Below are 25,871 nucleotides of genomic sequence, written 5' to 3'. Positions count from 1 at the left end.
GGTTCCTCACCCTGCACTCTCACTAGTTAGATGACCGTTTCTCACTAGTTAGATAACCGCTCGTTATCCAACTTTAAAGACTGATTCCATCTCACACTGAAATGATATCCCTAATTAAAGGACAAGTGTTTGTATGACATGTAAGAACAAAGAAAAGTTGATGAATGTTCACTGAGAGAAAGTTTGTGATTCAGATTGGGCATATAAATGAATCTAAAACAAAATAACAAAATGGTTTGAATGATAAAATCACCTCTGAACACATAGGAGTCAATAAAATGAATGGAAAAAAGTAACAATCAAAAATAGAATTACACACAAAATGAAGGATGTATGGAATTAGATAAAAAGGGTGAATTTTCAAAATTAATTGGAGATATAAAAATAACAACCAAACTGTAGTCAACAAATACCCAGTGCTACCATTCCTAAAGAATATACTGTATGTGCATTAATCAATATTTGACTCACATTTTGATGTAAATAATTAATCCCTTGTAAGGTCTGGTGACAAACTGCTGCTATCTGTGGTTCCTTCATTACGGTCTCGGTGACAACATCTGTCAATGGGCCCCCATCCAACAATTCCATAATTACCTATAATACGAAAGAAATATAGTAATCAACAAGTGAACATCATCTTACCCAAAGTGACTATCAACCTAGATTCCATACTTAAATTTGAAATTCTAAGAATAAAAGCCTCTTTCTAAATATCATAATAAGGAGGATGAAGCCAAGTAATCCTGTACAATGGAAGTATAATTGTACTTCAGCAATTCCCTAAAAAATAAGGTTAAAGATGACCTTATACAGTACTGTACAACTTCAGGTGCTGTCTGATACCACACCACCTGACTATACAGTATTACTGTACAACTTTACTTGCTATTTGATACCACATCACTTGACTATCCAGTACTGTAAAACTTCAGTTGCCGTTTGATACCATACCGCTTGACTATTTATGCATAAAAACATATTACCTCACCACTTTCATAACACTGTAGGTCAGATTTATCCTAGGGCTACAAGCAACATGAATACAATGATAACTTTCCTTAATCCTTTCCCATTATGACACCTGGCTAAAGTAATTTACAGTAATAAGCTTATCATATAAACCTATTTATACAGTATTAACCCTCTGGTGATCCCGGCAGTAATAAAATTGCTATCAGCCTCATGACTTTTGGCCAAAGAGCAACAATGTCATGTGTCAACCTAATGACAATGTTTCATAGCTTGACTAAAGAAAAGAGATAAAGATAAAAAGAAACTGAAAATTGCATTATAAACCTCAATAAATTTTCTGTATAGCATTTAAGGTTACATGAACGGATGACACTAAAGTGTGTCATCAGACCTTTACAGGTTTAAGATTAATACAAGGTTCCTAAGTTCACTGAAATTAAAAAAAATTCTAATTTGAATATAGCAATCAAATGATAAATATGAAATATATTGGAAACAACATATACATAAAGAAATTTGAAATTTGTCTTACCCACAAATGGTTGTCAAGCAAATGAACATCCAGGAAGTTGACCAGATTTTCATGTCTTAGCTCTCTCATGACCTTTATTTCTGTTAAGATCAATTCCTTTTTAGGCTGCTTGTCCAGGTCAATGTCCTTAATAGCCACTTTATTTCCTAATTTACGATTGCGAGCTATGAAAACCGTACCTGATGCCCTTGGACATAGAAAATTAAAGAAAATTAATATAATAAACGAAAATACTATGCAGACATAGAATTATGGAAACAGAAGATCACTTAGATAAGAAGAAAAAATATATACCGATAACAAAATATGACTGTTGTAATTAAACCATACCATAGTTAACTTTATCACATCAACATAAAAAATATATAAAATCTATAAAAATTTTGATCATGGATATCATTTAATTCTAACATGAGTAAAATATTTTTACTTGAACAGATACTTTTTATACAGTGCCTATAAGGTTACCTCTTGAAGCTCAAAAATATTCACAAGACTTGGTAAAGTACTAGTTTCATCATTAAATATTTATAACTTACAATTACACACACTCCTTAATACATGGAGCAATTAGAATTCTACATTACTGATAAAATAGACAAAGAAACCTTTTTTCTTATGTTTGATGAATTACACTAAAAAGCATCCCTTTGGCAAAAGTTACGACAGACAAAACAGAGACGAATAGGTTCCTCATGTAGTAAAGTCAATAAGTTTCAAAAGATGAAATGATGTAGTTACAAATAGCTACCGTAAGCGAAATCAATTTCAAAATAAGAAAGTGAGAAGAACCAGAAGTTTAGACTAAGAGTTTGTAAAATTCAATTGTGAGGAATAAGACCAGCAGGGAGTGTCTACAGATACAGGAGATACCAGCTTCTGCACTTTCTCTTTTCTGTCCCCAATCAGGCGAGTGTTAAAGAGAGAAAAAAAAAATACTCCAACTATGTCCTAACTCGTTTCTGTATACCACAATATTGCTCTTACAATCACCTGTGAAATGTAATCCTGTTTATAAAAGATTTTGAACAGACATTGAGACAACACACCCTTGTCTCAGACCCATTTTCCCCGAAAACTAGTCACTTTTCCGCCTACATGTAATACAAGATGCTTAGGTTTCACCATACAAACTTCTAATAATTCTTAACAACTTATTTTCTATGCCATATACTCTCAAAGCCCCTCATATTACTTCTCTGTCATCTCTTAATTTTCCTCTATGTAATCTCAAACAATTTGCATAATTGTTCCATTACAAAAGCATGGTCCAAGCACTCTCTTCCTCAATTCAACCCACAATATTCATACTTCCTAGATACGATACAACTAATCTCATTTGCCTTCCTGTGTAATCTAAGTAAGGTTATGCTCTCATAACTTTGCATCATCCTTATTATTTAACTTTATACTGTACACAATGGAAAAATGATACATGTCGCATATTCCTTTACAATGACTCCCTCATCCAGAAATACCTTAACAACCAGTGTCACTCAAACAATCAAATTATAACCAACATATTGTTAAATCTCTTGAAATCCAAATAACCCCAGGTGCTTTTCTATACTTTGACCTCTTAATTGCCCTTTTTATCATTAAAAATCACTCCCACAAGTATTCTTAGGCTTTCACAACCTATTCAAGTCTTGTTTTATTCAATTCTGTTTCTCTCCTACCATATAAGATAGGAAGTCTTCACTTGCCTCTGTTTATTCTAAGATTTATTTGTTCATTAACATTACTCTCTGTATTTACTTCACTGTATAAAAACTATCATTCTCATTAGATTTTTTGTTCACCTTTGAAATCTATTTTCATATCAGGCCATCTCTGTCATTTTCAATTCCTTCCTGACTACCCTATCCAACCTCATGGAAGTTTGCATATGATCTCTTTTATCACATAACTACTGTACACCTAAAATAATCTTTTTTAACTCCCTTAAATATATCTCATCACCAACTCCATATTACGGTAAAGGCTCACAATACAAAATTAATTGGTTCCGTAACGGATTACGTACCGTGATTTTTTTGCATTGTGAGTCGCCTTTTACATGTAAATAGCCTAATTTGTTCCAAGCCCTACAAAAATACCGCACTAAATGTTTATAATAAGGCTAAATTCCACTAAACTCAATGAAATACAACCATTTGGATCATTCAATAATAACAAAACCATTAATAACCAGTAAAGTACATGTATAATTAGAGCAGACAGTACAATGCAAAAATAAATGGAAAATACAGTAACAAAAATGTGGAACCTTACCTTTGGAGTAAGGCGATGTCCGAGAGCAAATTGGCAGAAAATATTAACAATTGGCAGAAAACATAAATATTTAACTTTACAAAACAGATTAATAAATGGCAGAAAACATTAACATTTAATGTTAGGAAACATCATAACAAATGGCAGAAAATATTAACACTTAACTTTATGATAAGAACAGCAGGGAGTGTCTACAAATACCAGCTTCTGCATTTTCTCTTTTCAGGTGAGTGTTAACTGCAAAAAAAAACTACTCCAAACTATGTCCATAACTCTTTACTGTATCCAACAATTTTCCTCCTAATTTTTTTTTTTTTTGCCTTTTTTAATTTTGTATTTTTTACTTTATGTTTTGTATTTTCTAAATACAATCATTTTCTGCATCACTGCCACTTTTCTTTCTTTTTGGATCACTTTCTGGTTCCTCTTGGCCGATTAGTACCAAAGGCATCTTTAAAAAAATATTAATTAAAGGAAGCTTGTTTCTGCCAGCTTCTTGATGTTCCTGATATGACTCAAGCAAACGACATTAAGCTGCTCAAGACGACGACATGTGTAAACTTTTTCTGGGTGTCTCTTTTCTACAAGAGTTGCCATTTTATGGTAGCCAGCTAGACCCTCCTTAATTTCTGCCATCGTCAGTGGGTCATGCTCCTTCTCCTCCTCGCCGCTAGAGAACTGTTCCTGAACGACGTTCAGTTGCATGGCCTTCAACTACGTCCGTCGTAAGTTCCTATTTGTGCTCCTCGAGAAACTCCTTAATATCACCCTCATCGACTTCCAGACCCATGGACATCCCGAGTCTAACGATTTCGGCAGCCTCAGATTGAACATGTTCAGGATCAACAACTTTTTCGGCATCAGCTTCAGCTTGGCCTACGTTGGAGCCCTCAAAATCTTGTGCGGAGACTGCATCAGGCCATGGCTTCTTCCATGAAGAGTTCAAGGTGTGCCTCAAACCTTGTATCGGTGGGTCTGAGGCATATGACAACATCGAAATGCTCCTTCTGAAATTCACGAAGGGTGAGATTTGTACCCTCAGTGATTTCAAAACATCTCTTGAAGAGATATTTCGTGTAGCGCTTCTTGAAGTTCAAAATCGCTTGCTAGTCCATGGGCTGGAAGAGAGGGGTGGTGTTATAGAGAACCTTGGCGAACGAATACTCCTATAGGATATCTTCCTCGAGGCCAGGAGGGTAAGCAGGGGCACTGTCAAACACCAGCAGGCATTTCAAGGGAAGGCACTTCTCTTCCAAATATTTTTTCACAGATGGGACAAAACAAAGGTTTACCCACTCAGTGAACAAGGTTCTTGTTACCCAGGCTTTTGTATTAGACCTCCGCATCACTGGAAGCTCCTCTTAAGCTTTTTGTGGGCCTTGAAGGCTCGAAGACTCTCTGAGTGATAAACCCGCAGGGGTTTCACCTTACAAACCTCACTGGCATTTACACAGATTGCAAGGGTAAGCCTGTCCTTAGTAGGCTTATGCCTAGGTAGCCATGGCATTCTCTTCCAGAAAAGCCCAGTTTCGTCACAGTGGAAGACTTGCTGGGGACTGTAGCTTTCCTGGAAAGTCAACTCATCTAACGTCTTAACAAAGTCTTTGGCCGCTTTCGTGACCGAGCTGGCAGCCTCCCCATGCCACACCACCAAATGAATGGCAGACCGTCTTCCAGAAAAGCCCGGTTTTGTCACAGTGGAAGACTTGCTGGGGACTATAGCCTTACTGGAGAGTCAACTCTTCAAATGTCTTAACATAGCCTTTGGCCGCTTTCGTATCCAAGCTGCCAACCTCCCCATGCAGCACCACCGAATGAATGTCAGATTGTCTCATAAATTTTTCAAATCAGCCATGAGAAGCCTTGAACTCTAGGCGTGCCTGCTTTGATGTCCCTTCTTCTGCGTCGTCTTTGGCCTGAGCAAGTACGAGATCACTGAAAATAGCACTGGACTTCTGGCACATTATAGTCGCAGTGATCGTGTCTCCAGCAATTTCTTTGTCCTTAATCCAAATAAGCAGCAGTCTCTCCATCTCATCATGGACGTGGCTCCTATTGCTGGAGAAAACAGTCATGCCCTTAAAAAGTGTTGTTGCTTTGATGGCTTCCTGGCTTCCTTCTGTTTAAGTCAAGTTCCAATCGTAGACAGATTTCAGCCATATTGCTTAGCGATCACACTCAACCACATGCCAGCCTCGTACTTCTTAATACAGGTAGTCATCGACTTACGATAGAGATAGGGACCGAGAGATGCGTCGTAAGTCGATTTCATCATATGTCGAACTAAAAAAGTGGTTTCCGTAGATTTACTAAGAAGCGTTATGATTTGGCAATAATCTCGATCATATTTTATCAATATTTTCTTACTGTCTATCATTATTCCATTTTCTTGTTTCATAGGATATCATATGCTCTATTAATGCATTCCTGTATTCTATTTTTCAATTTTGGAAGCATTTTACCAATCGAGAAGTACTTAAAATTTTCTTTATCTTTGGTTATGATCAGCTGATCTGAAAGTGCCGCTACCTACCGTAGCAAAATACAACATACATACGTATGGCATATTTTTTTTTTATAATTTCTTAACTTATTAGAAATATCTTCATGATAAATATTATATCAGCGCCAATATGTTACACGAAATCAGTTTCCTTACAGTTCATATTATCATTAGATATAATGCAAAATCGTTGTAGCTCTTTCTGTGTGTGTGTGTGTGCGCGCGCTCACTCTTGCAATCCCATACGGGTACAGTGAACCCTCGCTACTTCGCGGTTCGACCATCGCGGATTCACCACTTTGCGGGTTTTTTCCATAACCCATATATATATACATATCGCGGATTTTCCGGAAATTTAGAAAATTCCGCGATATCTGAAGACCCCAAAAACGATATTTCGTTACCTGTAATTCCATTAATACTGTAATTAGTAATATCTGCTCTTACTGATTGTTCATTGCATTACATATGATATATAATTCAGCACAGAAAGAAATAAAACACGAAAAGAGAATGTGATCATACGATAATTCAGTACTGTATACAGTACGTAGTAAAATTAAATCGAACATGAAACGCAAATCAAATGCAGTCATACCATATTAGAATGGTGTAAGGCTGCTGATGGCTACTACTGTACTACAAATGTAATGGATGTGCTTCTTTTCCATGAATCTTTTGTATGTATACGTACGTAGTACTGCATCCAATAATATTCTATACTGTATGTGTACACTAAATGAGTTTGTTTCTTCATTATGATCAGAGATGAACGTAAACAAAACATTGGTTGCCATTTTTTATTGTGCTTTTTAGCGTGTTTAGGAAACGCATGATATAAAATCGCCTTTAATATTTGTGCCTGTTTTAGTTTAGGGTACTGTAGTACATGCATTAAGTGTTCTGTACATTAAAGGGTAGTTTGTTAACAGTACTACGTACAAGGGAAGGTTTTAAAAGTCCGAATATACATGTTAAATAAATAGATAAATATGGTGTCACTACTTTGCGGATTTTCACCTATCGCGGCCGGGTCTGGAACCTATCTACCGCGATAAACGAGGGTTCACTGTAGTTCATTATTAAGGCTATATACAGTATTCAATTTTTAGTTCAATATTAAGCCTTCATATTTCTTTAGACATTGTTGTGTTTAATTGTGGTTTATTAAAGCACGTTTATATTCTATTTTTCAATTTCTTGATCATATCAATAATCAACAAATACTTTTGACTTACTTGCAGTTGGCATCAGCTGATCTCAAGGTCATGCTGCCGCATTACGATTATGCGCACATATAGTACAAATAACATTGATTTATATAATTTTCTTGACATTCAAAATCTCTTCATAATGAATATTACAACAGTGCCAATATGTTATAGGGTATCACATTTTCCATACATTTCGTTTAAAGACCTTATTATCAATTATATAAGGAATACGCATCTCTCTCTCTCTCTCTCTCTCTCTCTCTCCGTATTTTTATTTTCAATTCAGTTAAATCTTCACATTTCTTCGAAAATTTTCAAAAAATTCTTTAAATCATTATTCGATGTTTCGATTATGGGAATAGTAACACATCGGAAGGAAATCACTTGATTTTCCTCTCGCCTTAAACACTAAAACACTTGATTTTGTTACTCAGTGTTTCGATGATGGAAATGCTGCAATAAGATTACTCGGTAACACAATAAAAGGAAATCATTCGGTTTGCCAGCGCGCTTTCGCCAGATACATGACGTCACAAGACACGTGCCGTAAATTCTACGAAGAATGATTTGCAAAATATGTAAATTCATTTTCTTTTTTCTTGCAAGAAATTAAAAGAAAATACTAACTTACTAAGCAAAAGTATTTAATTCTTATAATGTAAAAGGAACTATATTATTTTCAATAAAATATTTGTCCTATTAGTATACTTTCTTTAGATAAATATCGATCAATTATCAGAGATTACATAAAACTAGTGTACAGTCAAATTTACACTACATAGTACTCATGACAACCGATACATACCTGCAAAATACTTTGTATCGTTACTTAATATTTTGATAATGGGAATACTAATACTAATCATAAGCCTATTGGAAGGAAATCACTGTACTGTATTGCCTGGTCGCTCTCCGCCGGTAATATGACATCATTAGGCATACAATACAGTATGAACTTGACAGATATTAAAACTTTTCTTAATGTATTTTTTACTGAAAATAGATACTGTATACTAACAATAAAAGAAAATAATAATTTACCAAGATAAATAAGTTTATTTTTATACAAGAAAATAGATTATTTTAAAGCAAATATTTGTCCTATTTCCGATACTTATGACGTCATCATCCAGAAAAAATCGTCGTAAAGTCGAACCGTCATAAGTCGCAGAGGTCGTAAGTCGAGCACTACCTGTACAGTAATCTCCATCTTTGTCTCCATAGAAAGCATCCTCTACTTCTTTCCCTGCAAATCAGCAACTTTCTTGGGACCCATGGCTAATAACAAACGAGATGAATAAGGCAACATGATACAGTTCAGTACATAAAAGATTGAAAGCGAAATCACCAACACGAATTCAATGTTAACAATTGTGCTATTGAAACGAAACGAGAGAGAGATGCCGCTACGTAGATGCATAATAGGATAGATACTAACCAATAGGAGAGCAGGCCTGTATGGTGGTAACTAGCATCAGAGTAGGGAAATAACCAACGGGAGCGTGGGAGGATGGTGGCGAGTTTACGGCTGACGGCACATGAATTTTGAAATTAGTCTCTTCGGTCGGGCAAATCGCGTACCGTACTTCGTTTCATAGCATAAAGCATTTTTTGCAATATGATTCGGAAAATCTTTCCATCTTGTTTCCCAGCATGAAAATTTCGTATGCAGATGCTTTCACATTGAGAGTAACGCTGTATTTTTAATTCTAAACACAATCCTTGCCATTTTCATGACCAAATCATGGAGTTCTACAAAATCTCTATTTCTTTACCACAATCCTAATAATAAAAATTTGGAAATAATTTGTACTTTTCCCTACCTAATACAAACCTGTAGTTATTTATATGGATAATCTTTTGGCAAAGCTGGAAGGTAGCCAATAGACTAAAAAGTGTGCGGTGGCAACCCTACCAAACCACTGTTGTGGGTAGGTAGGTGGTGGCTGTGGGGTACCCAGGCCACCTATCTCCATTCACAGCTCGCAGAGCTGCCTCACTTTTCATTTGCTGGCAGGACTTACAAGGGGACAGGGGATGGTGGGACAATTTATATAAATAACTACTGGTTTATATTTAGGGGAAAATACAAATTACTTCCAAATTTGTTATTTGTTCCTTCACTAACAACTTTTATTTATATGGATGTGAGTGAGTCATCCATAGGTGGAAATCCGACTTCTGGCTTGGTAATTGACCAGTGTTTTCCTATTACAGTATTAGACTGTATCGAAGGATAAACCTTGACAGCTTGCTAATAATTCACAGTGTGAGTCGTATTGTGGCCTGAATAATCTGTGATCTTGTGGAAATAGCATATGAACGTCTAGGTAAGAGCACTAGAGTTCTTAAACAGGAATATTACATACTGTATATAGACGTTTCCCAATGTTTACCTCCTACGCAGGAAACATTGGGACGTGAACGAGTATAACTAGTTATTGTCTAGACTAGGATATTATTATTATTATTATTACAAGCTAAGCTATAATCCTAGTTGGAAAAGCAAGGGCTCCGACAGGGAAAAATAGCCAAGTGAGGAAAAGAAACAAGGAAATAAACAAACTACAAGAGAAGTAATAAATAATGAAAATTAAATATTTTCAAAGCAATAACATTAAATTATATCTTTCATATATAAACTATAAAAACTTCAAAAAGAGGAGCGTGCACGAGTGTACCTTCAAGCCAGAGAACTCTAATCCAAGGGAAATGGTTCTCATCTGCAGAGGTTGAGGGCAGCTTGCAGAAGGACCCAAGGCATTCTTTCCCAAGAGAGAGGAAGATGAAGAAAGGAAAAGCCACACATACTTTCCTTCATCCCAGACTTAACCCGGGTAATCAATGCCCTCAACCAACTGCTACTTGTCCAACAAGGAGCCAGAGGTATTCTTAAACCACAGGCCCGATAGAGAACGTATCAAGCCTCCTGTGGGTAACGTCTTTGAGGTAATGGGCAGGGAAGCAATTTTGACGCTTCCACATGCCCACTTGCAGAACTTGTGATACTGAGAAGTTACGTTTAAAAGCCAAGGACGTACTGATCCCCCTGACATCATGAGCTTCAGGTCTTCAATCTTGAGGAGAGTCATGTTGGGCGATCGGGAGATATGAGTACACCCATGTACAGTTAGAATAAAAAGAACGCCGACACTCAGGGGAAATCTCTCGTCAGATGTCTCTAATGTTCTCATGACAAAACAGACAACGAGTTGCTCCTCTTACTACTGCTACAAAATGGGCGGAGCCTTCTCCAACCTTGGTAAATCTAAGACAGTAGAGAGAGAGAGAGAGAGAGAGAGAGAGAGAGAGAGAGAGAGAGAGAGAGAGAGAGAGAGAGAGAGAGAGAGAGAGAGAGAGAGAGAGAGAGAGAGAGAGAGAGAGAGAGAGAGAGAATCAAATGGTTTGAGCTTACTCTAGTTGGTGAAGTAATGTAACAACACATAAACTCCTTTTTAGACATTTATGCATATCAAAATATTGTTTGTTATTATTATATTATGTTTCCAATAGAAATGATTGTATTATGCTCCCAACGCTTATCGTTATTTTTCAAATTCTAGATTGACTGCTAAGAACTACTTCAAGTTTATAGGTATTCATTGAATGCAACATTTTGTAATACGTGAGGATACTTTTTTGTAAAATATTTCCCAAATTATTCAGATTCAGGGGTATGCGCCGTTTCAGTCTTTAGACTCTAAGCCACTTTCCTTTTATTCATCATCTATATTACATTCCCATTGTTGACCTTTGTCATCTCACCGTATGCTATCTTGGCCTTGAAGGATTAGCATTGACATTTGAACTAAAATCTTAAACATATGTAGTAAAATCTTTACTACATTGCTAATTCAATCTTTATCGTAAGAGCTTTATTCACTTGATAATTATCGAAACTAAATGGCAAAATTGGAGATAGTTATTACAGGATATAAATAACGGGATTATTTTGTTAGAATCAAATGCTTATCCAAATAATGGGTGATTTTTGGGGAAAATAACTATAATTGCTTTTGGGTAGGTGGAGGATTTGCTTCCTTAAGGATCCGTATACCAACATTTGTCCGGCTGCATATAGTTTGATCATTATATTTTATACTCCTCTATATACCTTAAATGCTCTGTAGGAGAATTCAACCAGTTGCTTTAAAACGACTAAGATATTTTCATTAAATGGGATAATGATAGAGGAATGGGATATATATTGTATAAAAAATCTGAGGGGCACCACTTATTCATGGAAGCATGCTTCACAATGCAATTTTCTTTTACTTCGATGGAGATTGTGAAAACTAAGATAGTGGAAAATGAAATACAGATCTCCAAATGCCTTATTCTGGAATCCAGCTAATGAATATCTTGTCTTGGTGTCACACAAATACCACATAGTTCCAAGTTGGAATGGTCAAGTGAAGGTGTTTCTGCTGCCGCTTGAGAGAGATTTCTTTTATGGAGGCACAGTGAGAAGCAAAGAACCAAAGTTGATGCCCTAAGACGAGCACCAAGGCAGAAAGGCATTAATTTTAAAGATAAATTTGATAAATAAATGAATAAATAATGATAGAAAGAAACACAAATATTAAATAATGAATCAGGAGATAGAGGAAGAAGCTCAGGAAATAGAATCTGAAGAATGAGAGAAAATATTTAGGAATCCATGAGTATCGCTCCTCAGCTGTATGAGTTAGTTTTTAAAAGGACAATCAAACTTTTATTTCCAAGATATTTTAATATTTGGTTTTTCCTTTCTCCTACTCACGGCACCAGCTGTAGAATTGTGGTTTAACTAATACCCTGATAGGCTGAGGAGCTGGTATGGATAGCTTTTGCTCGAACAACCCGAACTAGAGCTTCACGGATAGTAATGCATTTTTCGCTTGTTAAGCGCCCATCTACCTTGCGTAATTTACCCGGTCAAGAGACCTACATCTAGCACCCCATAGCTGGGCTAATTCGGGCACTTGTTTACTGTAAATAAGGACTTTATCATACAAAGCTAAGCCTATTTTAATCAAGATTATAAGACCTTTGTGCATGAAATTGATAAGAAGTTGGTTTGATCTCAAAGCTGTTTAATTTCGCAAGATAAAGCTACTAGCAATTATATAATCATTTATAACTTACAATCAGTGTATTAGAATGGGGAATCATTTCGTGCTTATGCCATCTATTCGTGTATATTTTCAGGAAAAATTATAGGAGAATTCATTTTGGGAAAATAGGTATATCATAGTTTCATGACAATTTCTGAAAATCATGTCGTTCTGAGACTGATTTGTCAATAAAACAAATTTTTTAAACCCTTTGCCAGAATGTGATAGGGTCCTCATCTTCCTAAATATAAGTTATTTTCGATACGAAGTAATAAATTCTGATTTGCAGTCATCAGTATCTATTATATCCATCATCGATTATCTATTATGCAAAGTTAATACTTAAATTTCGTTACTTATCGACCTTCCATCAACAGCAGCTATTTTATTCTACTGCTGCTATATTTTACAAATAAACTAATAATGAATTAGGTTAGCCAAATTTACTAGAACATTGACGGTTATCAAATAATCTCAGGTAATGATACAGGCTGTATCATGAGTCTACAAGCAGCCTGTCTCCACAACCCCTAAAACAGAAATGACTTTCCTATTTGCTGTGTCGGAATGGCCGGGGCAGGGGGGTTGAGGGAGACCCCCCCCTTTCCCTGGAAAGTGTCTACTTGGTCCCTCTTACGAAAAAAGTAGCAATTGAAAAATAATAGTATATATATATATATATATATATATATATATATATATATATATATATATATATATATATATATATATATATATATATATATATATATATATATATATATATATATATATATATATATATATATATATATATATATATATATATATATATATATATATATATATATATATATATATATATATATATATATATATATGTGTGTGTGTATGTGTGTGTTTAGTATTTGTATTGAAAAGTTGAGACGTCGAATGATTATACATAATTGAAATATGGCAACTCGATTTGTAACATTTGTATACTTTTGCTAACAAAGACGGCCCTTTACTGTCTGATTCGCTAAAGTTTGAGAATGCTCCGCCCATTTCGTAGAAGTTGTAAGAAGAGCAACTCGTTGTCTGTTTTGTCATGGGAACAGTAGAGACATCTGACGAAAGATTTCCCCTGAGTGTCGGCGTTCTTTTGATTCTAACTGTACTTAATAGGGAGTTCCTTAATCCCCTCTGGAAAGGGAACCAGCCTGAAGCTAGAGGAGGACATTGTTGAAGGAGTTGAATCCTCACTTGCTTTCGAAGTTGTGACCTTAGCACGTGACACTCGTCAACACTGCAGGTTTACTCACCGTAGAAGGCGATTTTTGCGCGACTGCCCGCGACTCACACTTGAATGTGCCCGACGGTACGTGAATTGCGCGCAAAAGTAACAACTTCGCGAGCATGTGAGCGAGGAGGAGGATGCCTCTCAGGCTCTTGTGCAGCTGTAACACCCTGTACACCCACTGGAGGAGGAGATGGGAACCTCCGATTGGGGGCAAAGCACTGCGTTGGTGAGTATTGTGGTACAGCAGAACTCCTAGGAGAGGGCTCAGGCGAACGCTTACAAAAGACACTCCAGGCTTTGAAAGGTGCTGGAGGTAGTCTTGAAAGAGGCTTTTCATTAAGTTGGTCTTTAGGATGTCCTTGTCCAGTCAGAGGTCGTTTAGGAGAAGGATAAGATGTAGTGCGACTCTCAGATGGAGAGCACGCACTCTAAGTCGTCCTCGCAGAGAGGATCTTCTTAATCGTGAACTAAAGCGTTTAGTGCATGATCGTGAGCACTTTGCTCCTGATTGTCAATGATCATGTGATATTGAGCGTCTAGTCCTTGATCATGAGCATCTTGCCTGCAATCGTGATCATCTCACTCGTGAGTGTAATCAAAGCGCTCTTGATCATGAGCGTTTAGCTTGCAACCGTGAGTGTTTGCGTTGCGAACGTGATCTTCGTGATCGCGAAAATTTAACATGAGATCTTAAGCACGTAGCTCGTGGTCGAGAACGTGAGAGTGAAGCTCGTGATCTTGAGCGAGAGCGTGAAGCTCGTGATCTTGAGCGAGAGCGTGAAACTCGTGATCTTGAGCGTGAGTGTGAAACTCGTGATCTTGAGCGTGAGCGTGAAACTCGTGATCTTGAGTGTGAGCATGAAACTCGTAATCTTGAGCGTGAAACTCGTGATCTTGAGCGTGAAACTCGTGATCTTGAGCGTGAAACTCGTGATCTTGAGCGTGAAACTCGTGATCGATAAGAATATTTCCTTGAAGACAAATGCCAAGACAACGATGACCTACGGTCTTGTTGCCATAAGCGCGTAGTGCTTGAATGAGAGCGTCATTGGGAAGAACGCTGAGATCACGAGCAATCTCTATGATCTATTGAACACTGTAATTAACATTCTAAAGGTAAACGCAAACTTCATGAGAGTGACTGTCCGAAGGACGAGGTGTAGTCTCTCATCCTGGCGATTGGCGAGTAGGTGGAGTGCTAGCCATACGAAGATCATCTTGGCCAACCTCAGCACCTGGCAACGGTGGCACGCACGAGCTGGAACCTTTTCTGTGGGAGGAAGGATTAGGGTTAGGCAACGATGTCGTCCCAAGATTGTGAGATGGGACATCGTCAGCAGGAAGCCGTTGGAGAGGCGAACTGGAATGGTTATGACGTCCGCGCTTGGAAGGGCCAGGAGAGGGCAAAAGGTGAACCTCACACATGTCCAGAGCGAAAGGTGTTGAAGCCACAGAGGACGGGTCTCTCCTTACGCCACGCTGATGAAGTTACAGAAGCGTCTCCTTTGAAGGGGGAGCTGAAACAATCCCAAGGACGGCAAAGCCTGAAGAACATCTGCAAGGGATAAAGGCTCCCAGCGTCTGGAGGTGAAGATGCTTCACTAGGGGACACCAACCCCTCCATAAACCAGAGGTTGCCAAGGAGTTAGTCAGTCTACGCTCCTACTTGACCGTTCCTTTTGAGTAAGACGGGCGAAGAGGAGCTTCGGAAAGAGATCTGGGAGTACGAGAAGAAGCCTGACCTCTTTTCCCGTAGGTGGAAGACCCAGGGAGAGAAAGGTCGTTTGACTTTCTTCTTCCTGCGATGCCCAAATTTCTCCCACTGGGAGAAAGGCCATTCACGACACTCTTCACAGGGTGGACCCTGCTCACAGCAATGCCCCTGGAAAATCAAACACAGCAGATGGGGACCTGTGTTGACAAAAAATATGAAGGTATCATAATGGCGACCTTTGCGGCCTGGACATATTCGCATGGGAGCGTCCAGAAGGAAAACCCACACAGCTGTAAAAGAAAAAAAGCGCGTAAAGCAAAGTTTGGTAAGTCTAATAGCTCAGCCTTGGGAGAGGGAGAGAGCGGACACGTCCGATCCCTACTAGCCAAAAGAGAAAAGTGAAGCACCTCTGCAAGCTGTGAGTATAGATAGGTAGCTGGTGTACCCCACAGCCACCTCCTACCTACCAACAACAGTGGTTAGGTATGGTTGCCACCTTGCTCTTTTTAGTCTATTGGCTACCTTCCAGATTCGCCAAAGGATAATCCATATAAACAATGTAAGATTTGTTAGTGAAGGAACAATTATGTTTTTTCTACATTTTATCTAACTTTTAACTTCCCCAAAAAATTTAAAAATAAAAGGATAATCATACAAGACACTTGATAATCCTGAACTTTTGAAAAGCCTCGACAGTTGTGAGGCTTCTTAATCCAGCATCAAAGAATTTTGTCTCCTCTGATGTCAAAATGAGATCGAACGGGCTATTAATGATCTGATTTCTATTATCATTTGCTGATCATCTCATTTTACTTTCCCATCATTATGCCTATATTATGAGATCGGATGCCTAATACACCCTCTGACAGCATCAGGCATGGTTTATAATTTAGCACAGGGTATTTACGATTAAATGCGCTTGCAATCATTAACCACAGTTAATGGCGTTGGGTCTAACCTTTGACTAAATAGTACAACTACAAGACAGCAGCTTCCACAATTACTGGCAATGGACCTAGCATTTTGCTAAGGCACCAGACTACAAGGCAGCATCTGTCCTTTAGTCACTTTCTACGACATGCAGAAGATACAAGGGGCAGTAGATACATGTGAAAACCTACCTGAACCACTGATTCATTAACTTTTCCATACGCAACGGAATTGAAAACTGATATTTGCACACAACATACAAAAAACTTTAATAAATATAAGGGGTCTGTGAAGAAACAAGTTAATTTCTAAAATGTATGACTGATGAAATAAGAAGAAAAAAAGACAGATGACTCAATTAAACATAGAACACTTAGTTAAGACCATAAGGCAAAATTCAGCCTCAATTTACACTTACCCTGAACCAATCTCACTAATTTTTTCAAAAACGGATTCAGGATGTTCTGGCGAGCATAGTAGTTTAAGTTTTCCCAACACTTCTTCGTCACTGAGTTTGGCTTTTCTACGTACCTGAACAGTTAAATAAAAATAAATAAAAGATATCAATGCATTAACATCTATATTACTGACTAGCAAGAACAACTTACCTTATTAATGGTATAATACATACAAAATATACAAAAACCTGAATGTTCCAGTAGGTACACACAAACAATTATGTTTGTCAAACAGAAATTATTCAGTGCTTCATTCTCATAATTTAGTTAAGAGTTCCATGCTAGGGGTCTTCATTGTGTGACATGGTACTATTACATTCAATGAATCTTATGCAAATGACATTCACTTCTCCTTTCAAAAATATCACTGACTCTCAATGAATTGACTACAAAGAATATTATTAAACTATATCCTGGTAGCTGAAGAATGAAGTCTTACAACTGACATAATTAATCAAAATCTGACTCATGCCCAACTCAATAAAAAGTAGTATATAATTTAAAAAGCAAAGCAATTCTTAAAGGTTAAGACAGAAAAACTTGTGAATTGAAAATAAAAATTCCAAGTTAATCTTTTTAAATAGTTTAATGTCTAAATAAATACTTTCAAGTAATAAAACATAAAAACAAAATTTTGATAGCTTTAAAAAATAATTATGAGTCCTTAAGTCACAAAAAAGCATAAGCAGTCTTAATTGTCCTGCCCTATTGCAGTACTGAGATTCTATGGCAGTGTATGGCAATACAAGCATGTGGGTACACCAAATATCCTTTGTCTTTCAGTTCTGTTGACTCTAAGTTGTTTGGTATTTTGTGAGTTACAGAGGAAGATCTTTAGAAACTTTATATCCATTCTTGTAAATTAATAAATGATGTGTTCTGGCCTTGCTTTGCATTCCTGAAAGGGTTGTCTAAGGAATTTATTGCTGGGCAAGAATGATCCTAATTCTTTGTATAACATGGCAGGGACAAAAATGTGTTTTGAATTACCAGTGTGAACAGTTCCTATTATGAAGAAATATTTTCAGTTCTCTTGGGGGTAAGATTGCTCATCCCACTAAACCTATTACAAAGCTTGCGGGAGATGACAGTAATGAGCTTCATAGGTTTTTTCTTATTTCAATTTTCTTATACAATCTATGAAGCTAGCTACCCTTTCAGCAAGGGCAGTGATCATAGCCTAACCTGGACTGTTTCAACTACTGAAGTTATGCCAGTCAATTTTGATGTACCAGACAGTTAGGGTTTAGTTGGTCCCCAGTTGATAGCCTGTCCTCATTCCTCACTCTTAAATTAATTCAATTTCAAGAACTTTTATAGCAAAATCTTTGCATTTCTGTGATGAATTACAGCATCTTCGTCTGTCAGGGAGATGGTCAAAAAAAGAATCAGCACATATCAATTGCCAAGAACTCTTGACGGTGCTCTAGGCCATTCAGCCCCGAAGTCTCATGTAATGGGGAAGTACGTGGCATTTTTTTTAGAAAACACAACAGCACTGGCTTACATTTGTAACCCAGGGGGAATCGGGTTGTAATCTCTGTTTGGAATATAGGAAGTACTCTTTTCTAGGATGAATGAGGGGAATAAGTCTTCTATCTCAGATTATTCTTAAGAAGTTGAATGTATTAGCACATCAGTTAAGCAGAAGACAGCAGATACCAAAAAATGAACGGCCTCTCCTTTAGTGTGTCAAGAGATTTTGCGTTGGTAGAAAAGACCAGAAGTGGATATGTTTGCAACCTCTCTCTAGAAGAAAATAGGCGTATTTTGCTTTCCACTACCAAACCCATTAGCATGGAAATTAAATGCCTCTGTTCTCAATGCTTTGAGAAGTGATAACCAAGTTCAGGGTATGGTGGCTCCTTTTTGGTCCCAGAGAGAATGGGGTCTCTGAAGAGTGTCCAAGGAAGTTGGTTGCCTGACAGGACAGATTTTGAGATCAGGTCAGCCCTAACCCCATATATTACATAATAACTGCATGGAAAGTGTCTACTATACTCTCTAAAAGGATACAATAACTGAATACAATACAAGCAGTTTTGTACTCTAATTGGAAAGAGAAAAAAAAATTATTATTACAATTGGTCCCTAATATTTACACAGGTTAGTTTAGGTTGCATAAAATCAAAAACTATGCGATAGCCTCTTAACAGCAATGCCAGATACCTATTTCCTTGTCACTGAAAAACACAAGTTTGGGTAACTTAGCCTTGCAAAAAAAGACACAAGCAAAAGTAACCACATTCATATAACATAACAGTGAATATAGAAAAGTACCTTAACAGAAAAAGGCAGCTGTCAAGAACTTGAAAATTCTTCTTTAAAACAGTATCAGTCTCCTAAACCAGTCTATTATTTTCTGTCATATGAAAGTGAATCCACACAGTACTATTGCTTTCATGTCTTTTGTCTAGTATGATATAGATGACTTGAAGTGCTTTCTTTATATCTACTATGACCTCAAGTTCTCTCTTCCAACGATACTGATACTGTTATATATTGTAACCCCTTGTGTCATAATGACTTTTATTTCTTCCCAGTTAAGATGTCCTTTAAATTAGTTAAATAAATGTTAGCTTGTATTAAATGTTATATAACATAATACAGTGGGGAGGAAGCAAAATACTCTAGTTTCACTAATATTAAGGTGCAGCTATTCCTCAGTGTTTTACTTTGTATTCATAAGTTTTGTCAACAGTACTAAAAAATGATATTTTAATTATAAAATATATTTTTGAATATACTTACCCGGTGAATATATAGCTGCAACTCTGTTGCTCGACAGACAAAAAACTGTACAAAAAAAACTCGCCAGCGATCGCTATACAGGTTGCGGGTGTGCCCATCAGCGCCAACTGTCGGCCAGATACCAAACTCCATGTAAACAAAGACTCAATTTTCTCCTCATCCCACTGCGTCTCTATTGGGGAGGAAGGGAGGGTCGTTTAATTTATATTCACCGGGTAAGTATATTCAAAAATTTATTTTATAATTAAAATATTATTTTTAAATATTTAACTTAGCCGGTGAATATATAGCTGATTCACACCCAGGGTGGTGGGTAGAGACCAGTTAAATATGTTTACATCTTATGAGCTAAGAGTTTTTATTTCATTTTAGAAGTTATCAAAATAACAAAAACAAAATAAATAGGTACCTGGTAAGGAAGTCGACTTAGACGATTACTCTGCCTTATAAGTACGTCTTCCTTACGGAGCCTCGTGATCCTCTTAGGATGCCGACAGACCCCTAGGAGCTGAAGTATCAAGGGCTGCAACCCATACAACAGGACCTCCTCAAACCCGTAATCTGGGCGCTCTCAAGAAATGACTTTGACCACCCGCCAAATCAACCAGGATGCGAAAGGCTTCTTAGCCTTCCGGACAACCCATAAAAAACAACATTTCAAGAGACAGATTAAAAGGATATGGAATTAGGGAATTGTAGTGGTTGAGCCCTCACCCACTACTGCACTCGCTGCTACGAATGGTCCCAGTGTGTAGCAGTTCTCGTAAAGAGACTGGACATCTTTCAAGTAAAATGACGCGAACACTGACTTGCTTCTCCAATAGGTTGCGTCCATTATACTTTGCAGAGATATATTTTGCTTAAAGGCCACGGAAGTTGCTACAGCTCTAACTTCGTGCGTCTTCACCTTAAGCAAAGTTCGGTCTCCCTCACTCAGATGTGAATGAGCTTCTCGTATTAACAATCTAATAAAGTCTGACCAAGCATTCTTTGACATAGGCAAGGATGGTTTCTTAACTGAACACCATAAAGCTTCAGATTGGCCTCGTAAAGGTTTAGTACGCTTTAAATAGAACTTAAGAGCTCTAACAGGGCATAAGACTCTTTCTAGTTCATTGCCTACGATCTCCGATAAGCTGGGAATATCGAAAGATTTAGGCCAAGGCCGAGAAGGCAGCTCATTTTTGGCTAGAAAGCCAAGTTGCAGCGAACAAGTGGCTTTTTCCGACGAAAATCCGATGTTCTTGCTGAAGGCATAATCTCACTGACTCTTTTAGCTGAGGCTAAGCATACCAGGAAAAGAGTCTTAAGAGTGAGATCTTTCAGGGAGGCTGATTGTAACGGCTCCAACCTGTCTGACATGAGGAATCTTAGTACCACGTCTAAATTCCATCCAGGGGTAGCCAAACGACGCTCCTTGGGGGTCTCAAAAGACTTAAGGAGGTCTTGCAGATCTTTATGTTGGAAAGATCTAAGCCTCTATGCTGGAAGACCGATGCCAACATGCTTCTGTAGCCCTTGATAGTGGGAGCTGAAAGGGATCGTCCTTTTCACAGGTATAAGAGAAAATCAGCTATTTGAGCTACAGAGGTACTGGTCGAGGATACAGAAACTGACTTGCACCAGTCTCGGAAGACTTCCCACTTCGATTGGTAGACTCTAATGGTAGACGCTCTCCTTGCTCTAGCAATCGCACTGGCTGCCTCCTTCGAAAAGCCTCTAGCTCTCGAGAGTCTTTCGATAGTCTGAAGGCAGTCAGACGAAGAGCGTGGAGGCTTGGGTGTACCTTCTTTACGTGTGGCTGACGTAGAAGGTCTACCCTTAGAGGAAGACTTCTGGGAACGTCTACTAACCATCGAAGTATCTCGGTGAACCATTCTCTCGCAGTACCTTGTTGACAATCTTGAACGGTGGGAATGCGTAGAGATCCAGATGTGACCAATCTAGGAGGAAAGCATCTATATGTATTGCTGCTGGGTCCGGGACTGGAGAGCAATAGATTGGAAGCCTCTTGGTCAGCGAGGTTGCAAAGAGATCTATGGATGGTTTACCCCAAGTGGCCCAAAGTCTCTTGCACACATCCTTGTGGAGGGTCCATTCGGTTGGAATTACTTGCCCTTTCCGACTGAGACAATCTGCTATGACGTTCAAGTCGCCTTGGATGAACCTCGTTACTAGGGAGATGTCTTGACCTTTTGACCAGATGAGCAGGTCCCTTGTGATCTCGTACAACGTCAGTGAGTGGGTACCTCCTTGTTTGGAGATGTACGCCAAGGCCGTGGTGTTGTCCGAGTTTACTTCCACCACTTTGCCTCGAAGGAGATACTCGAAGCTTTTCAAGGCCAGATGAACTGCCAACAGCTCCTTGCAGTTGATATGCATGCTCCTCTGACTCGAGTTCCACAGACCTGAGCATTCCCGACCGTCCAGTGTCGCGCCCCAGCCCAAGTCCGATGCGTCCGAGAAGAGAACATGGTGGGGAGTCTGAACAGCCAGGGGAAGACCCTCTCTTAGGTTGATATTGTCCTTCCACCAAGTCAGACAAGACTTTATCTTTCCGGAAATCGGGATCGAGACCGCTTCTAGCGTCTTGTCCTTTTTCCAATGAAAAGCCAGATGGTATTGAAGAGGACGGAGGTATAGCCTTCCTAGTGATACAAACTGTTCCAGGGATGACAGCGTCCCCACCAGACTCATCCACAGCCTGACTGAGCAGCGTTCCTTCTTCAGCACCTTCTGGATGGATAGCAGGGCTTGATCTATTCTGGGGGCTGATCGTCTTGTTGTTCAGCAACGTCCTCATCAGATAGTTCCTCATCCGAAAACTGATGAGGAAACGGCAACGGAGTGGGCAACGTCTGGCTCACTGAGTCCGGTCGCACTGGTGCATGCGTGACGGAGCCGGACGCAACGTCATGGAACTGCTGCACAGTCTGTGAACTGTCAACAACCATGGGTGCGCGAGGAAGCACAGCGTCCACCCGAGACTGTCTAGACCGTCTGGGTTGTGCAGTCAACACCATACCGGGTTGCTGAGGTTGACGCACCGCGTCAAAACAAGTCACCTCTGATGGTTGTTGAACATCCTGAACGTCAACAACCACCTCCGAGCGTCGCTTAACGTCAACGTGCGGCTGGCAACCCACACTGGGTCGCATCGGTGGAGGAACCACCTCAACTGGTAGACGCGAGAAGGTTACCTCAGCGTCAACAGGACGCACAACCGACCGGTTGGAAGGTTGTTGGCCAGAAGGTTCGGCAGCAACCTTCTCCGCATTAAAGTCCTCTATCAAGGAAGCAAGCTTGGACTGCATGTCTTGCAGCAAAGCCCATTTAGGGTCTACGGAGCAGGTGCGGCAACAGACGGGGTTAGCGACTGAGGCGGTACCGCTTTCCATCCCTGAAAGCCTTGTTTATGCATGACATAATTGTACAGCAAAACTTCAAAGGCTCGAAAACAGCTGTGAAGTTGACCTGTAAAAAACTTGGAGCGTCTCCTGGCCAGGCGCCAGGGAGAGTCTACGAGATTTGAGAAGTCTATCTGGGCAGAGGCAGGAACTCCCAAGCCGAGAACTTCTCTCGTGTCATATCAGACTCTCGCTCTATAAGCCAGTTTAAAAGAAGGGAAAGCAAAGGCTGTATCCCCCAAACTCCTCCTGGTGATAAACCAGTCGCCTAGCAAACGTAAAGCTCTCTAGGAGAGCGAGAGAGCACTAGCTTATAAACAACGGCTTCGAAGTAGCTAGGCCTAGTGTAAGCTCTGACGTTTAGGCGAACGAGGAGCAGCAGTTACAAAAAGATCCGGACAAAGATCCTTAAAAATCAGCATGATTTAATTAAAGTCCATAGAGGGCTAAGCAGCTTTAGGCTCCTCTCCGTCTGACAGAGTCCTCAAGGGAATATCAGTAGGAGGGGGAACAGCAACTTCCTCATCTACAGGAACCTTGTCCGATAAAAGCTGAGTCTCAAGCAAGGGAGAGACCTACCGTGGTGGCAATGCTTTACAAGCAGAGTCCACACGCACTGGTGCATTAGTAGCGGACCAGGACGCAACGTCATGTAACTGCTTGACAGTCTGTGAACTGTCAACAACAACAGGTGCGTGAGGACGCACAGCGTCCACTCGAGACTGCTTTGACTGCCTAGACTGAGCAGTCAAAACAACTCTAGAATGCGGAGGTTGACGCACAGCGTCAAAACAAGTCAACTCCGATTGTTAGCGAACGTCCTGAACGTCAACAGGAGCATCAGCAAGTGGCCTAACGTCCAAATGTGGCTGAAAATCCACACGAGACCGCATCGAGTGTGGTTCTAAACAACCTGACTGACGTGACTTAGCTACGCCAACGTCAACAGGATGCACAAAGGAACGTTAGGTTGGCTGAAAGCCAGAATATCGATGAGATAAACGGCTAGACTCAACGGACTAATCGGCAGAATAGTCTTCCATAAGGGAGGCAAGCATATACTGCATGTCTTGCCGTACAACCCATTAAGGATCAACGGAAATGGTTGTGGTAAGAGACGAGGGTAACGTCTGTGACCGCAACACTTTGCCAACAAAAAAGACTCGGAGTCTGTGTTACGCTTTTGTTAGGCGGCGAGCCGTTTTCCGATGACTGCATAGGGTCAGAGCTGTCCTAATGGCTGCAACCAGGACGCTGGACCTGTCCTGAAAGGACTGACTTTCGCTTAAGGGCCTCGAAACCTTGTTACAGGTTTCTTATGCGAAAAGCCTTCGGATGACGAGGAGAAAAACGTCTCTCTCGCCTTATGGTAGGGGAGATCTTGGTAAGATACACCCGATACCATAGAGGGAAACGTCTGTTCGCTGATCAAGGCCTCTCGAACCCATAAGTCGTACAACATTATTTCTCCCCTGGGCTTGGGAGCTTGCAAGAGGTCCCGGACTAGGTGAACGACAGGCACGAACAGACGAACCCTCGGACGCAACACTGATAACACTTTGCGCAATATCACTTTATCACTTCGATTTTCTGTTTTGCACTTATTTCACTGAAATCGAAACTTTTACTGATTTCTACCTGAAGCATGCAATTCTACCCTCATCAAAAGGTAGTAATTGCGAAATCAGTCGTATAATGCAAGCTCATTAATACCAGCAAAAAACAGTAAACATATTTTAAGATAAAAAATTCAGTGGCTGGGGAAGAGACTAAACACTAGTTCATTCAAAACTACGTTTTCAATCTCTCACCGCACATTGCCTGGGGACAAGAATAAAAAACTAAAAACGTTTTATCCTTTCTCCCCGTACAGAGACTAGGGACGAGAGTAACTCGAGAACAACGTTACCCGCTTGAACGGAACGTTTTCTCTCCTCTCTCTCCCTCTGTCTCTATCTCTCTCTCTCTTTCTCTCTTGATTTCGCACCTAAGAGAAGAGCCCAATTACATTTCGTCAAAAAAACATATTATTGACCAAAGGAAAAAACTGAAAGGTTTTTCAATTAAAAAGTTCCTTTAAAATAGAATTTAAAACATTTAAGCTTTGAAAGAAGAATGAACAAAACGTCAGAATCGATTTACTCTTTCTGCAAAGTGAAACCGTGATACTCTCTCTCTCTATCGTAACGATAGAGCGCAAACTGCGTACTGTAGTATAAATAAACTAAACGTTAGTTCATCTTTGAAAACAGTACGAAGACTATTCAAAGAAATTCTTTCATAAAATATTTATAAAAAATATTCATTTAAAAGGTTTTAAATCATTAGCTCTTTAAAAGCTATTTACGATTGCAAAGGGCTCAACGTTGTTTAACTTCGGTTTCCAAGTTAGGACCGCCTACTCTCAGGAAAGGTCGCATATAAACAAAACATTAAAATTTATTTTTTATGTTTATAAATGGAAAGTTAATCGAAGAGGCCTAATAAAGGCGGTGAGATATAAAATATATAGAGGAAAATCTATAATTAATTTATAACGTGATAAGATAATTACTAAAAGCCTAAACACACTTCCGTCTAAGGGAAGGGTCAGCCATTTAAAAGTCAAAGAAAGTCCATACTCTCTTTGTCACCAAAAATTAAATCTATCCAAAACGAGTTCAAGATTTAAGATGAAGATAAAACACCTGCACTGCGAAAGCTCAAACCAGAATATAGTACTTCACCAAAGATGATGGGAAAAACTCCAGGTTTCA

The 25,871-nt window shown here is 39.0% G+C and overlaps 1 protein-coding gene across 5 annotated transcripts in view; it reads right to left on the bottom strand.

The window, feature by feature from the left end:
• The window catches only part of LOC137632285 (serine/threonine-protein kinase PAK 2-like), a 210,359-nt gene that overhangs the window by 102,171 nt on the left and 82,317 nt on the right, over window positions 1-25,871 (bottom strand). For all 5 annotated transcript variants that reach the window (XM_068364183.1, XM_068364184.1, XM_068364182.1 and 2 more), the window contains exons 6-8: window positions 16,918-17,030; window positions 1,508-1,694; window positions 472-597 (exon numbers count right to left, since the gene is read on the bottom strand). In XM_068364183.1, the coding sequence (XP_068220284.1) occupies window positions 472-597; window positions 1,508-1,694; window positions 16,918-17,030 (426 nt within the window). The remainder of the gene's footprint in view (window positions 1-471; window positions 598-1,507; window positions 1,695-16,917; window positions 17,031-25,871) is intronic.

Source organism: Palaemon carinicauda, chromosome 41 (genome assembly GCF_036898095.1).
Source record: "Palaemon carinicauda isolate YSFRI2023 chromosome 41, ASM3689809v2, whole genome shotgun sequence".
NCBI lineage: Eukaryota > Metazoa > Arthropoda > Malacostraca > Decapoda > Palaemonidae > Palaemon > Palaemon carinicauda.
The sequence above is the reverse complement of the archived record's forward strand: the minus strand, read 5'-3'. Positions and strand labels throughout refer to the sequence as shown.